Here is a 15,486-nt window from a genome sequence, read left to right on the forward strand (position 1 = left end):
CCCCTCAGATTCTCCGTCGCTGCGACGGATTCCATTGGACACTGAGCGATCATCGCTGACATGTTTTTCCGCCTCCACCGCTCTCTGCCTTGTTTGTGTGTTGTGCTCGCTGTGCTGAGAATCAGCTGTTATTTTTTTCTCTACTTCAGCTCCCGGACATACTGCTAGCAAGCGCAGCTATTAGCACTGGTGACCGTCCGGTACCGGAAGGACCCCGTCCCCGTCAAAATATTTTTTGTACTTTAATCCCTGATTAGTGACTAAATATAGACCTGCAGTAGAAACGTATTTAGGAGAATGCTTGAGAATATAAAGTATTACAAGATTGCGCTCACGCAGCCCCTAGTTTTTCAACATAAACACTGATGATGCAACAGCAGCTGATTTACGTGCAGTCTGTCTGCACAAGCGGAAAAAGGCGGAGCCGGCACGCTCAGATGGAGCAGAAGGAAATGTTTTTCTAGTGTCCAAAAGAAGCCTTTTCGTCCCTGTAACCCCCTGTAACCTTTACTGGGAAACAGCTGAAGGTCCTTCATCAACCACCTGATGAGTAAGTGAAGAAAAAAGAACTTTGTAGCTGCTCCATCCACCCTGTTTGTTTCACACAGGGAAAAACTGCAGTACGGAAGTTAAAATATGCAGATGAACTGTTAATACGAAAAAAAAAAGTATTTCTTATCCAGTTACTTGGGTAATCAATATAAATAGAATAAGCAATTGCTAAAATAATCGATAGTTGCAGCCCTAATGAAATTTGCAACATGCCATAAGCATCACCTTCTCACACAGAAGCAACAGGATTCAGGTGATAGTTATTGTTGTAAGTAAAGTTTATTTATATAGCCTTTTTCACAGACAGAAAAGCGCTGTACAATAATTAAAACACAATATCACCCCCCACCCCCAGAAAACACTATGTTAAAAACATAACTTTACCATATTAAAAGAAAACGAATAAAAATAAAGTCGGAAACCGGAAAGCCTGGTTAAACAGAAAAGTTTTCAACTATTTTTTAAATGACGCCACAGAGTCAGCTAAATGGAGCTGGAGTGGTAAACAGTTCCAGAGCTTTGGTGCCACTGCCTAAAAATCTCTGCCCACCCTGGTCCTTAGTCTTGTATGTGGAACAACTATAAGACTTTGATTTTGTTGTGTGAGAGACTGTTGACTTCTTTTTTTTTTTTTTTAGTTAATGTTTTTAAATGCCTGGATCAATTTTAAATATCAGATTTATATCGGTATCGGCTGATATCCAAATGTAAAATATCGGTATCGGTATCGGACATAAAAAAGTGGTATCGTGCCATCCCTAGTAGAAACACAGTTCAAACTCTGAAATGACTGGCTCAATTGAAAAAGACCATATTTTACCATTAAATCATAGGAAAATTAATCTGCTTTCAAACAAGTCTTCTCACATCAAGCAGATAAACACAATTTGATATGGGAGCATTTGAGTGAGAGAAGCGCCATGTGACTGCCTAATATAGTATAGTATTTTCATCAAGGACTTTTGGAGGAAAGCAGAAACAACCTCTTTATATTGCTCCCCTCACCAAATTTTTAAGACTAAGAACACAAAAGATGTCTGTAGAACAACTTCTTGGGATGCTCATGGACTTTAAAGCAGGTGAATATGATTTATGAGTTTGATTCTATAAACCATTTTGCAAGTGCCAAGCCCCTAAAAGAAGTTTTTTTTACAGTCAGTTACAAAGACTTGACTTAGCACGGTAACTTCAAGTGCTGCTTAAATGATGACATTTGAAATTGATCACTCTCACTGGTGGGTTTGAATTCAAAGGTCCTGCCTGCAGTGGAACTGCAGAAATTTTGAACTCTTCCATCTTTCCTTGTTCCTTGATTACCCTTGTGTAATTGCAGTGACAACTTTCCATTAGTCATTGTCGGAGTAAATGTTTGAATTATATTTCCTTCCTTCGTCTTGGGTTATAATCTCCTCGTGGACTCTGTATTTTGCTTTTCCATCACCTGGAACAAAGTTTAGTTTTTTGTTCATTTTCATTCACTCTCACTGCACACCATAGCCTGGCCCCGAGTTTTGTCTCATGTCATAAACATTTCTCAATCAAAAAGGTTTCATCTACACCAGAGCAGCTTGTGTTTTAGATAATAGGTATAAAAACACTGCCTGCTGTCCAATCAGATTTCTGGAAAACAGTGTCACCATTCATGCAAGATCCCATGGACCTTGGTGGTTGGATAAAAGGGTCTGTAAACCTCTAAAATATTTATCTTTACCTGAGGAACACTGACAGGTTTATCCAAGGAGAGGAAGTGCTGTTTGGCAGCTTATTAAAGCATCTGCTGATGTGATCAGATGTAATTTTACTTCTTGGTTTGAATCATTTTCTGTTTCCCTTTATTTGCTAGCAGATTAACTCCAACTTAAGGAAAAGGATAAAAATACATACTTTGTCCAAGCTGAGTCCTTTATGATCCAGGTGAGTCTCAGTGTCCAGGTCATAATTCACAGGGATCAGAGATCACAAGTAGAAGGTGGTCGGTGTGACTCTTAGCAGTATAAATGAAGACAGACACCATATTGATTCTGAGTGTACTTTATTTTGAAAGTTTAACATACAGGAGGTTGAAAAGAGCGTGATCAGCAGTCTCACGTCTCAATAAAAAAAGAAAAAATAGTAATAATTGATCAATAATTCACTATAAAATAAAAAAGTTTCACATTTTACACAGTCAATAACAAGCAGGCTAATGGAAGGGGCAGGGTTGATACAGGTTGGGGTAGAGCTAATATCAACAGGTCCACAGGGAGCAGGGCTACACCTGCAGCTACAGTTTGTATTTACATGCAGTCGACTTGTCTGTTTAAACGTCACACTTTACAGAGACCACGTCCACAGTGATGTCACAATGATCACGGTGAGCCCAACACACCAAACTGTCCATTCAGTCTTCATATGAACAGTTACATAAAATTTATCTGAAGATGAGAATTAATTTTTCAATCACTGATCACAAGCACGAGTCAGTGTTCAGTTCATTCATGATAAATGGACTGTTTGGAGCGCTGAATCATTTCTAAATGGTTTCACAATTGTCTCTCATTGTACCAATTTTCACTGATGAACTCTGATTTTTCTTCCTCTGGTTTCTCATGGATCTCTAATCTGATTGATTTCTCACTGATCACTGATTGGTTTCTGAGGTTTTTATCTGTCAAAAAAAGAGAGAAAGCAGTCTGCCAGCTGATTGGTTGGTTGAGATCCTGAAAAGTGAAACTGTCCAATGAAAAGCAGTTACCGGACCTCCTCTGAGCTCTTACATCACTTCCTGTGGAGAGACGTCCTCACTGGTCGAGAACTGCGCTAGACTAGCCGACTATTCTGCACAAAGCCTACAAGACAGACAGACAGAGAGAGAGAGAGAGAGAGAGAGAGGAGAGAAAGACAGGTGGACAGGCAGGTAGATATGTTAGAACAGAAGGAGTGAGACAGGAGGTCAGACTGCTGCTGAGAACTTCACTGAAACTAAACTTATCAGACTGCTCCAGCTTACTAATAACACCTGTTAATAATTTAATAACAATAATAATAGTTGTTGTTTCTGTAACCAACTGAAGCTCCTCCACTGTTTTGATAACTCGTTTTTTATTTTTCAGATCATTGATCAAGTGAGAAAATAATCAGCACATTAAACAATGACGACGAACTCTGGCAACTTTGTCAATGATAATATGAAAATAACAAGAATGTTCCAAATAACGTATGTCGCCTGCTCAAAGTCTTGTCAGAAAGTATATTCATGTATATGAAAGTAAGTGATTAAATGCTGAGTTCAGCTGTTGATTTTTACACATGGATTACAATAGGTGCTGCATAGAATTGTCTATATTTTATATATGAAGTTCATTTCATTCAAAATTGATAAAGATATTTGACGTATGGAATACAGAGATGAGACAGCTGAGAGACGAATGAATGATGGAAAGATTGATGACAGTGATTAAACCAGTATAAGAGGAGGTAGGGTTATGGCTCTTGTGCTCTGCAGTTGTACTCTTCAATATGTATCTATCCTCCAAGTTTGAAGTCAATGTGTTGCACGGTTACTGGGATACTGAAGGCATGATGAACAGACAGACAGAAAAGTGATCCTTAAGGCTCTTGGCAGGCAACGCAACAAAAACTTGACCTTTGACCTTGACCTTCAGGCCAAGGTGGCCAAGATTTTAACTTGTCCCGAGATTTTTAGTAGATCCATCTATGGTGTGAATTTGAATCTATCCTCCAAGTTTGAAGTCAATATGTTGCACGGTCACTGAGATACCGAAAGCGTGACAGATGATGGAGAAGTGATCCCTAAATGTCTCCCTGTCTCTCGGCAGGCACAAAACCAAGAAACAGAACACACTGAATCAGTGATGTAAATTTTCAGTTCATTTATTGTTTAATTACTCCCAATGTATCAGCTGTGGCACACCGTATTTCAAAAGTGCCGCCATTCGTGGACTTCCAGCAACAAATACTGTAATACCTTTATATGACTGTGAAGTGCAATTTCTGAGCTTTCAGGTACTGTTTGAATTTTTTCAATAGGACAAACAGTTGCAGAGTTACGGTAAAAAGCCAGGTGATCAAAGTTCCTTAGATCAGCCGACTCGGCGGTGATACAATACGTCTTAACAGCTGTTTGCGGCTAGTTAAGGGCAGGAAACCGGTGCTTCAGCGGAGATCGCCTGGTGTTAAAGGGTTAAGGCATCATCAATAACTCAATTGCTGAATTATTATGGCTGAATGAAAGCGCAACAGTTTGAACTCTTGCTGTGTGCGCTTCGAAGCTGACAGCTGGTCACATAAAGAAATTCCAGGCTCCGGTTGCCCAGGTGAACCTCTACTGTATCGACTATCAGGTCATGTATCAGCCAACGGTATTCTTCCCTCTGATTGGTAGTCACTTCATTTGCTCAGCTGGAAGTAATGAAAAGTTTATCTTGGGTTTATCTTGGTCCACTTCCCATCGCTGACACTTATTTTAACCATAGTCGCTTGAAGTTGTGTAATGTCATCCCCTTTCTACAGTCTCTGGTCACATGTTGTTGCAAATCGCTTCCAGTGTGTAGCTAAATTTAATGCTAATAGATTTGCTTTCAGATTATTTGTAGTGGCAGTAAAATCTAGTAGTTAGACAAACTTTAATAATTTGCTCTAACTGATGACTTGCACTCGACAAAGCATACCATCACCAAACCTCAGGAAATCTGCTACAGTGGCAGTGGCTAAGGCTTTGCTAAGAGCTAAAGGCTGAGGTAATGCTAGAACCTAAGCTAGCAGGCAGCTACAGACTTTACCCCTTTAAGAAATGATCTTCAGAACATTAAAAACAAAACAACACCCCCCCCAATAAAAACTCAAATCTGCAAATGACAGATACTAATCCAATTACAGATTATATCTTCTGGTATGATAATGAAGTATTGATCCTTGCAATTGATTTAATATTTCAGTTATTTTGTTTTCCTCAATTTAAGATTTTAACTTTCACAATAAATTTGTTTCCAAAAGCACCTTAAGATAATTGTTGTTGTAAATTAGCACAGAGCCTGAGAGGAGACACACCTGCCTTGTAGGTGTACAGGTGTGTCACACAGGTGCGACGTTTGAAACAGCAGCAGGTCGAGTTCAGCACACAGACAGGCAGAGCAAAGCGAGGAAGGCTGCGGTTATCATAGCAACCAGCATGCTGACATTCATAAGTCAAAGGTCAGAAGTCATCTGACCTGACCTGGTCTCAGATACAGGTCATACAGAGGTCATCAGGTGAGGTAATTTAAAAGTCATTTAGAGATCATATGTAGGTCATTGCACCTTTGGCGCTGCTGTCCAGGAAGACTTTGATGTAGGAGGTTGGCACGTATCCCTCCTCTTCCAGGTTCCTGCGCACTCTGGTCCAGCCGTCACCCTTGTCTTCTTCCACCACAGAAAGTAGTTCCCCCTCCACCATTGACAGAGTGCCCTCATTTTGACCTGAAGACAATCAATAACAATATGTTGAGACCAAAGAGAACCAGAATTGTTTCACCTGACCCCACCAGAGTGACCCAGCAACCTCAGAACCAATCAGAGCTGACTAATTAATCAAAGGGCCAAATAAAGAAAGGAAGTAACTGATCATCAGCACACACACTTTGTGTGTGTTGTGATGGATTGCAGGAGTTTGGCAGTAGGTTGTAGGTGTTTTGGTAGTTTATATAAAAATGTTACATGTCATTAACTTTGTATCAATTGTGTTGTGTGTATAACTTGTTCCTGTTATGTGATTACTGGTCTAACCTACCTGCTCAATGTTTGCTTTACTCCTTTTCTCTCTGATCTCTCATTGCTCTTCAGCCTTGTTCAGCTGGAGTTTTCTTTATGCTTTAAGATTATTTTTTTTTATCTCAAACCACTGGCTGGGTTTACAGTTGATGAAATTTGTCAGAATTTACATTTCAATGTAAAGTGATGGCTGCTGTTATTTAAATGTTGCCGGAGGAAATATAGTAGTACCTTGAAATGGGTACAGAGACTTGCAGGTTCCAATACTTGGCAACGGTTCTTCATCATCAAAGTCATCATCAAACTCTGAACTACGAGACTTAAAGTGAAGCTCAGCACTGTGATCCTCAGTGTAACTGCCATCAGGACTGAGGAAAGACAGGTGGAGACACAGAGAGGTGAGAAGAGAGGAAGATCTGAAAACATCTAAAAACCAAAAACACTTGGAGTGATTCACACCAATAATAAATGTCAATAATGGTTAATAATAATCAAAAAGTACCTCTCTCTGCTTGCTGGGCTGCGGTTATCCAGCTGTTTCAGGCTGCTGCTGCCTGGCGTTGTTGCCATTGAATTTAACCCACAACCTCCACTCTGTCTCCTGGTGCTGTGATCAGACAACCTGCTGTCAGCCTCTGACAGCCATACCTGTGCGCACACACAGAAACATAGTAATGCACACACGCACACACACAGACATGCAAAAAACACTCATTTACAAATACGATGACACAAAGTAGATCAAACTGAACCCAGTGTGTGTTTGTAGTGAGTATGTTTACAGTGTGTGTTGAGTACAGAATGTATAAAAAAAAAAATTCAATCACACAACTCTTCACATGTGTTTTGTCATGCTAGAAATTAGGGATGGCACGATACCACTTTTTTTATGTCCAATATCGATACCGATATTTTACATTTGGATATCGCTGATACCGATACAAATCCGATCTTTTTTGTATTATTATTTTTAAAAATTGTTTTTAAATGCCTGGATCAATTTTAGGTGAGTCAACAGTCTCTCACACAACAAATCAAAATCTTTTAGTTGTCCCACATACAAGACTAAGGACCAGGGGGGACAGAGCTTTTCAGGCAGTGGCACCAAAGCTCTGGAACTGTTTACCGCTCCATCTCCGTTTAGCTGACTCTGTGGCGTCCTTTAAAAAACAGCTGAAAACTTTTCTGTTTAACCAGGCTTTCTGATTACTTTATTTTTATTCTTTTTCTTTTAATATGGTAAGGTTATGTTTTAACATGGTGTTTAATCTGTTCTTTTTTTGTTTTGTTTTGTTTTGTTGATATTGTGTTTTAATTATTGTACAGCGCTTTGTGACTTTTTGTCTGTGTAATGCACTATATAAATAAACTTAACTTACTTACAATAATCGCTCTATCACCTGAATCCTGTTGCTCCTATGTGAGAAGGTGATGCATTGGCTTATGGTATGTTGCAAATTTCATAAGGGCTGCAACTATTGATTATTTTAGCAATCGAGTATTCTATCGATTATTCCATCCCGAGTAACTGGATAAGAAATACTTTTTTCGTATTAACAGTTCATCTGCATATTTTAACTTCCATACTGCAGTTTTTCCCTGTGCGAAACAAACAGGGTGGATGAAGCAGCTACAAAAGCAGCCTGAAGTGACCCAAATCCGATTTTTTCGCCCTCATGCGACCTGTTTCTGATCTTTTCATGCCAGTCTGAACAACACAGATCGGATTTTTTCAAGTGCGACCCAGGCCACTTGGATATGTGGTCCTAAATTCGACACGTATCCGATCTTTTCAAATGTGACCTGAGTGTGTATGGCCAGGTCGCATTTATCCGACCTGCACGTCATTGATACTCTACAAATGTCACTATTCTGCGTCCCGTTACGCGGACGCGGGAAGGAAAACGTGCGACTTCTGCAAACATTCAGTGCGCTTGCTACATGTGACGTTATTGCATCCTCTACTACGCATGCGGGACACTTTCAGGTTTGTCTGCTGTTCACACACAGATCACATCCAAGTCGCATATATTTGGAAATGTGAACGACCAGTGCTTATGTTGAAAAACTGGGGGCTGCGTGAGCGTTATCTTGTAATGCTTTATATTCACAAGCATTCTCCTAAATACGTTTCTACTGCACGTCTATATTTAGTCACTAATCAGGAATTAAAGTATAAAAAATATTTTGACAGGGAAGGGATCCTTCCCGTACTGGATGGTCACTAGTGCTAATAGCTGCGCTTGCTAGCAGGGTGTGGGAGCTGAAGTAGAGAAAAAAAATAACAGCTGAAATTCTCAGCACAGCGCACACAACACACACACAGAGAGTGGTGGAGGCATGGAAAAACATGTCAGCGATGATCACTGTGTCAAAGGGAATCCGTCGCAGCGACGGAGAACTTTATAGAATCTGAGGAGGGGTTTTTTTTCTAACTCCTGATCCCCCACTCCATTCCAGTAGGTGGCGGTAATGCAGTTCTAAGCTGGTTTGTTCAACTGCAGACCCACAAGAAGAAGACGACACCAGAGAACTGTAATGGAGCTAATGTGGGTCTGATCGGATTTATTTTTTATTTCTTTCCGATATCCGATCCAGTAATTTAGGCCAGGACCCAATACCGATACTGAATATCGGATCGGCACATCCCTACTAGAAATTCATGAAAGCTCTTCACCACAGAAATATTCTGAAATTCAAAGTTCAACTTTGGATGTTTTTAGGTCCTATGGTCATCCAAATTATTTTCTCTTGGTGGTGCTCACATTAGCTGTGTCCAAATTCAGGGGCCGCATCCTTCGAAGGCCACATTTGTAGGCCGATTACGTCACAGCGAGGCGACGAAGGCTGTCCAAATTCGAAGATTCCTCCAAATGCGGTCGAGGAATGTGTCCTTTTGCCCAGATTTGAAGGATGGGTCCGGTGGATCCTTCAAATAGCTAAACTTTTCAGTTTTGCTCAGAGTCTCACTGTTATGAATAGCCCAAGAATAGTCCCAAGGTGTTCTCTCCAGCGTGTTCTGGGTCTGCCCTGGGGGCCTCCTCACAGTAGGACATGCCCAGAACACCTCCCCCAAGAAGCGCCCAAGAGACATCCATAGTCAGATGTCCGAATCACCTCAGCTGGCTCCTTTCAGAAGCTTTCCGCCACTTGGCTTCATCTAGAAATTCTGTCCATAACAATTATGAACAGAATCGATGACAAAGGGCAACACTGGCAAAGTCCAACGCCGACTGGAAACTAGTCCGACTTATGGCCAACAGTATGGACCAAGCTCTCGCTGAGGTTGTACAGGGACTGACTGGCCTGCAACAATGGGCCAGGCACCTCCCATACTCCCACAGCAACCCCACAGGATACCCCAAAGAATGTGAGCGAATGTATTCTCCAAGTCCACAAAACAAAAGTAGACTGGATAAGCTAAGGACAAAAACCACATTGTTCCTCTTGAATCTGAGATTCGACTAACGGACATACCCTCCTTTCCAACACCCTGGCATAGATCTTACCGGGAAGGCTGAGGAGTGGGATCCCCCCGATAGTTGGAGCATACCCTCTGTTCCCCCTTCCTAAAGATGCGGACCACCACCCTAGTCTGTCATGGCACCGCCTCAGATCTACATGCGACGGTGCAGAGGCATGTCAACCAAGACAGCCCTACAACATCCAGAGCCTTCAGGAAACCACAGAGACTCTCATCCACCCCAGGGGTCCTGCCACCAAGGAGCTGTTTAACCACCTCAGTGACCTCACCCCCAGTGATGGGTGAGTCGTCCCCCTTGTCCCCAGACTCTGCTTTTACTACAGAAGGGGATTAAGGAGGTCCTTTAAGTATTCCTTGCACCGCCCAATTATAGCCTCAGTTGAAATCAGCAGCGCTCCTCCCACACTATAAACCAGGGGTATTCAACTACATTTTTCTATGGGCCAAATTGTCATGAGGCTATTTGCCAGTGGGCCACACATTTCTCGGGACACTTACTCTTGTGCATACTTATTGGTCCAGTTGTCGTTAAATTTTCTATTTTCGCTGTCCACCTTACGTCTCTTCTCTTTTGAATGCAACATGTTTTCATTAGAAACTACTGTCTGGCCTCCCACCAACTCCTCAGCAAGGAAAGTAGCTATTGGATGTCCTAAACGTCGCTAGAAGTCGCTATATGACATCATCACCTAATTTGCGTAATTGGTTATTTGCATTTAGTTGCAATCGAGGCTGTAGGAGAGAGGAACAACATCTTTGGAGAGACAAAAAGTGAAGAAAAAACACCCTAAATATGTTTAGAACTACTAGGGCTGGGGAATATGGACCAAAATAATATCTCGATTTTTTTTACCTGAAAGGTGATATACGAAATATATCTTGATATTTTTTTCTTCCCAAAGGTATAAACAAAAAGGCCCTTCTGAGTCAAAGCTACATGTCCCAAATGTCACACAGACACTTTTATTAACATTCAGCTGTAGACGTACATGAGAAATTGCTCAAAAATAAACCACTGGCTTATTTAAATAATGATGCTCCCCCCAAAAATTAATGCTTTTTTCTCCATAACAAAAGACTCGCAGCTGTGCTATTAAAATGTAAACAGAAAAGATACAGAGCAAAAATTGTAAAAGGCTGACTGATTCTTTAAAAAGCCAGTTTGCAGTGAAGCAGACTTCACCACAGTGTTTCCTTCTGTGTAAGATAACAAACATGTAAACAGACTGAATGAACAAACTTCCATCCTTCAGTCAGCAGGATTTGTGAATCCATAGACATATATGCTGATGTATCACAGCAACGCTCTCACCTGCTCAATGTGGCGTCGTATCCTCTGGCTGGTTCACGAGGACACGATCAGACTCACTTCTGCTATTAAGGTCACGTGACTTATGGTACATACCAACAGTTCGGTACTCTTGGGGGTCCGGGCGATGCCAAAGCGTCTGAACGGACGCAGTACGAAGGCTGTATGTACACAAAACACGGCGATAGTGGAGGATTTCAGGTTAACACAAAAACTCTCCAAAAGTCGCCGACATCACCGAGAAAACTCGCTAAATTTGTCGCTAGTTGCTTTAAGGGAAAAACTCGCTAGGGGGGTCTGAAAAGCCGCTAGCTCTAGTGACAGTCGCCAGCAACACTGATAAAATGCCGTTCTTCTTCTTTTTTTTCTTCTTGAGTTTAATGGCAGTTGGTAATCTATGGTGCATTACCGCCACCACCTGTAAGGAGTGTGAACTACATGCCGTGCTTACAGTTTAGTCACAGCTTCTTTTAAAATTTTTATTTAATAATATAAGTAAATGGGCAGTGGGCCGGTCCAAAATGACTGATGGGCCAGTTCTGGCCCTTGGGCTGCCAGTTGAATACCCCTGCTATAAACCATGTGAGTAGAGCACCACTTTCCTCTCCTGAGTCACTTGATGGCTTGCCAGAATCACTTTGAGGCCATCCAAAAGTCTTTTTCCACGGCCTCACCGAACTCCTCTCACACCCAAGTTTTTGCTTGGGTGTCACCGCCCGAGCTGCGTTCTGATTGGCCTGCTGGTACTCTTCAGCTGCTACCAGAGTCACACAGGCCAACCAAGCCCACTAGGACTCCTTCCTTAGCTTGATGGCACCAACCACCTTGCAGCCACAGCTCTGCGCAGCAGCCTCAACAATGGAGGTGCGGAACATAATCCACTCAAAGTCCTCAGCCTCCCTTGGAATGCTGCTGAAGTTCTGCCAGAGGTGGGAGTTAAAGATCTCACAGACCTCCCCCACCTACCTGATCCAACTCACCACCATGTGGTGATCAGTTCACAGCTAAGCTCCTCTCTTCACCCGAGTGTCCAGAACATATGACTGCAGATCTGATGATATGATTATAAAATCAATCATTGACCTCTGACCTAGGGTGTCCTGGTGCCACATGCACTTACGGACATCCTTATGTTCAAACATGGTGTTTATTATGGACAAACTGTGGTTTGCACAGAAGTCCAATAACAAGATACCAATCGGGTTCAGATCAGGCAGGCCATTCCTCCCAGTCACGCCCCTCCCAGGTCTCACTGTCATTGCCCACGTGAGCATTGACGTCTCGCAGTAAGACAATAGTGTCACCGAATGGAGAACCCTTGAGCACCCCGTCCAGCGACTCCAAAAAGGGTACGTACTCTGAACTGCCATTTGTCGCATAAGCACAAACAGTCAGGACCCATTCCCCGGCCTGATGGTGCAGGGAAGCAACCCTCTCATCCACTGAGGCAGCAATCCAAAGGGATACAAGAATATTCACCCAAGCTTGCTGTCTCTCACTGAGGGCAACTCCAGCCTGGAACAGAATCCAGCCCCTCTCCAGGAGACTGGCTCCAGAGCCCAGGCCATGCGACACACTAGCTCAAGCTCCGTCCCCACCAGAGAAGTGACCTTCCATGTCCCATTAGCCAGTCTTGCTACCTGGGCATCGGTCTACCAGGGCCTCCGCCTTTGGCCACCACCCGACAGAAAATTTAAACAGAGAAAATTTTATTCATAACCATATGAACACAGCAGAGCACCTGTGGAGAGACCTGAAAATGGCTGGTCTTTGTCCACCTTGGTTTTAATGGAATGTGTCAGCCACAAGGAACAGGTTAAACCTCCAGATGAGAGATGAGCCATGCTTGAAGAATCTTTTCTAGAGAAGACATGATGGTGTAACTGTATGGAATTATATTTAGTTGGAATACTGCCATAAGGTAATGAGTATCCACTGCTAGCAATATCACCTTGGTTAGAAAAATAAGATTTAATGAAGTAAGTACTTTTGACTACAGGCCTCTATAACATTCACAAATGGTATTGAAGAAACAGTTGTGCAATGTTACCTAACAACTGCTGTCAATCAAGGCGAGGTTAAGGCCCTCGCCTTGTGGGCGTGATCGACTTAAAAGTGACCAATCATGTGAGGTCTTGTGAATCCTTTGGGCTCCGCCCCAGATGGTCAAAAGTTTCTTCACTCGTGTAGAAATTTGTTCCGCACATAGAATTCTGTTCCGCGCTTAGAGTCACACGGAGGTGCGTGAAACTCCTGCAGCGCGCGCACAGCAGACACTCTCGCCTGCGCACTGGCTTCTTATTACTGATGATTCAATTATTGATGCTTCAATCTTAAAAATGATCAATCAGTCTTTATTAGTTGGCTATGTACCACAGACCTTCAAGGTGGCTGTAATTAAACCTCTACTTAAAAAGCCATCACTTGACCCAGCTGTCTTAGCTAATTATAGGCCAATCTCCAACCTTCCTTTTCTCTCAAAGATTCTTGAAAGAGTAGTTGTAAAACAGCTAACTGATCATCTGCAGAGGAACGGTTTATTTGAAGAGTTTCAGTCAGGTTTCAGAATTCATCAGTACAGAAACAGCATTAGTGAAGGTTACAAATGATCTTCTTAGAGCCTCTGACAGTGGACTCATCTCTGTACTTGTCCTGTTGGACCTCAGTGCAGCTTTTGATACTGTTGACCATAACATTTTATTACAGAGATTAGAGCTTGCTATAGGTATTAAAGGTACTGCACTGCAGTGGTTCGAATCATATTTATCTCAGACTCCAATTTGTTCATGTAAATGGGGAGTCTTCTTCACACACTAAGGTTAATTATGGAGTTCCACAGGGTTCTGTGCTAGGACCAATTTTATTTACATTATACATGCTACCCTTAGGCAGTATTATTAGAAAGCACTGCATCAATTTTCATTGTTATGCAGATGATACTCAGCTTTACCTATCAATGAAGCCAGATGACACACATCAATTAGTTAAACTGCAGGAATGTCTTAAAGATATTAAGGCCTGGATGACCTCTAATTTCCTGCTTCTAAATTCAGATAAAACTGAAATTCTTGTTCTCGGCCCCACAAATCTTAGAAACATGGTGTCTAACCAGATACTTACTCTGGATGGCATTACTTTGGCCAAATATGTAGGACTGCTTTCTTGCATTTGCACAATATTTCTAAAATTAGAAACATCCTTTCTCAGATTGATGCTGAAAAGTTAATTCATGCAGTTATTACTTCTAGGCTGGACTATTGTAATTCATTATTATCAGGCTGTCCTAAAAGCTCCCTGAAAAACCTTCAGCTGATCCAAAATGCTGCAGCTAGAGTACTGACAGGGACTAGAAAGAGAGAGCATATTTCTCCCATATTGGCTTCTCTTCATTGGCTCCCTGTTAAATCTAGAATAGAATTTAAAATTCTTCTCCTCACATACAAGGTCTTGAATAATCAGGCCCCATCTTATCTCAAAGACCTCATAGTACCATATCACCCCAATAGAGCACTTCGCTCTCAGACTGCTGGCTTACTTGTGGTTCCTAGGATACTTAAGAGTAGAATGGGAGGCAGAGCCTTCAGCTTTCAGGCGCCTCTTCTGTGGAACCAGCTTCCAGCTTGGATTCGGGAGACAGACACCCTCTCTATTTTTAATATTAGGCATAAAACTTTTCTTTATGATAAAGCTTATAGTTAGGGCTGGATCAGGTGACCCTGAACCATCCCTTAGTTATGCTGCTATAGGCCTAGTCTGCTGGGGGGTTCACATAATGCACTGTTTCTTCATTAATTGATATTAATCTCTGGCTCTCTTCCACAGCATGTCTTTCTCTCCCCTCAGCCCAACCGGTCGCGGCAGATGACTGCCCCTCCCTGAGCCTGGTTCTGCTGGAGGTTTCTTCCTGTTAAAGGGAGTTTTTCCTTTCCACTGTCGCCAAGTGCTGCTCATAGGGAGTCGTGTTGACTGTTGGGTTTTCTCTGTATTATTGTAGGGTCTTTACCCACAATACAAAGCACCTTGAGGCGACAGTTTGTTGTGATTTGGCGCTATATAAATAAAATTGAATTGAATTGAATTGAATTCTTTTTTCGCATGGCTACTAAGTTCTACGTGCGCGGAAATTCATTGAGCGAATGTGAATGCATTCCTGCGCCTGTGAAATAAAATTATTTGCGCGGATTGTGTTTTTGCTCACGCGCGACTTTTGACCTAAATATAATTCCATATAACTGCTGCTACTGTGAAAGTTCAGTTTTACTTTAATAAAATTACAACAAGCTTTTTTTTAAAATCTTTTTGTGGATTCTTGTGTAGCTTAACCCTTTAATACTGAACCTGTCATCAGCGACAAAACATACTTCAAATGTCCCGCTGTTTCCAGACTTCCAAC

At 42.0% G+C, this 15,486-nt stretch overlaps 1 protein-coding gene across 2 annotated transcripts in view; it reads right to left on the reverse strand.

Annotated features, from left to right (window-relative positions):
- Positions 1-2,567: 2,567 nt before the first annotated feature.
- The window catches only part of LOC115776074 (formin-binding protein 1-like), a 54,569-nt gene continuing 41,650 nt past the window's right edge, over positions 2,568-15,486 (reverse strand). Inside the window, exons 15-19 of one of the 2 annotated variants that reach the window (XM_030723690.1) lie at positions 6,803-6,948; positions 6,532-6,668; positions 5,851-6,009; positions 3,309-3,380; positions 2,568-3,199 (exon numbers count right to left, since the gene is read on the reverse strand). In XM_030723690.1, the coding sequence (XP_030579550.1) occupies positions 3,352-3,380; positions 5,851-6,009; positions 6,532-6,668; positions 6,803-6,948 (471 nt within the window). In that variant the 3' untranslated portion in view covers positions 2,568-3,199; positions 3,309-3,351. Of the gene's footprint in view, positions 3,381-5,850; positions 6,010-6,531; positions 6,669-6,802; positions 6,949-15,486 lie in introns of both variants that reach the window. The other variant, XM_030723689.1, reaches the window with a different exon arrangement.

The sequence above is a fragment of the Archocentrus centrarchus genome, unplaced genomic scaffold (genome assembly GCF_007364275.1).
Source record: "Archocentrus centrarchus isolate MPI-CPG fArcCen1 unplaced genomic scaffold, fArcCen1 scaffold_26_ctg1, whole genome shotgun sequence".
NCBI lineage: Eukaryota > Metazoa > Chordata > Actinopteri > Cichliformes > Cichlidae > Archocentrus > Archocentrus centrarchus.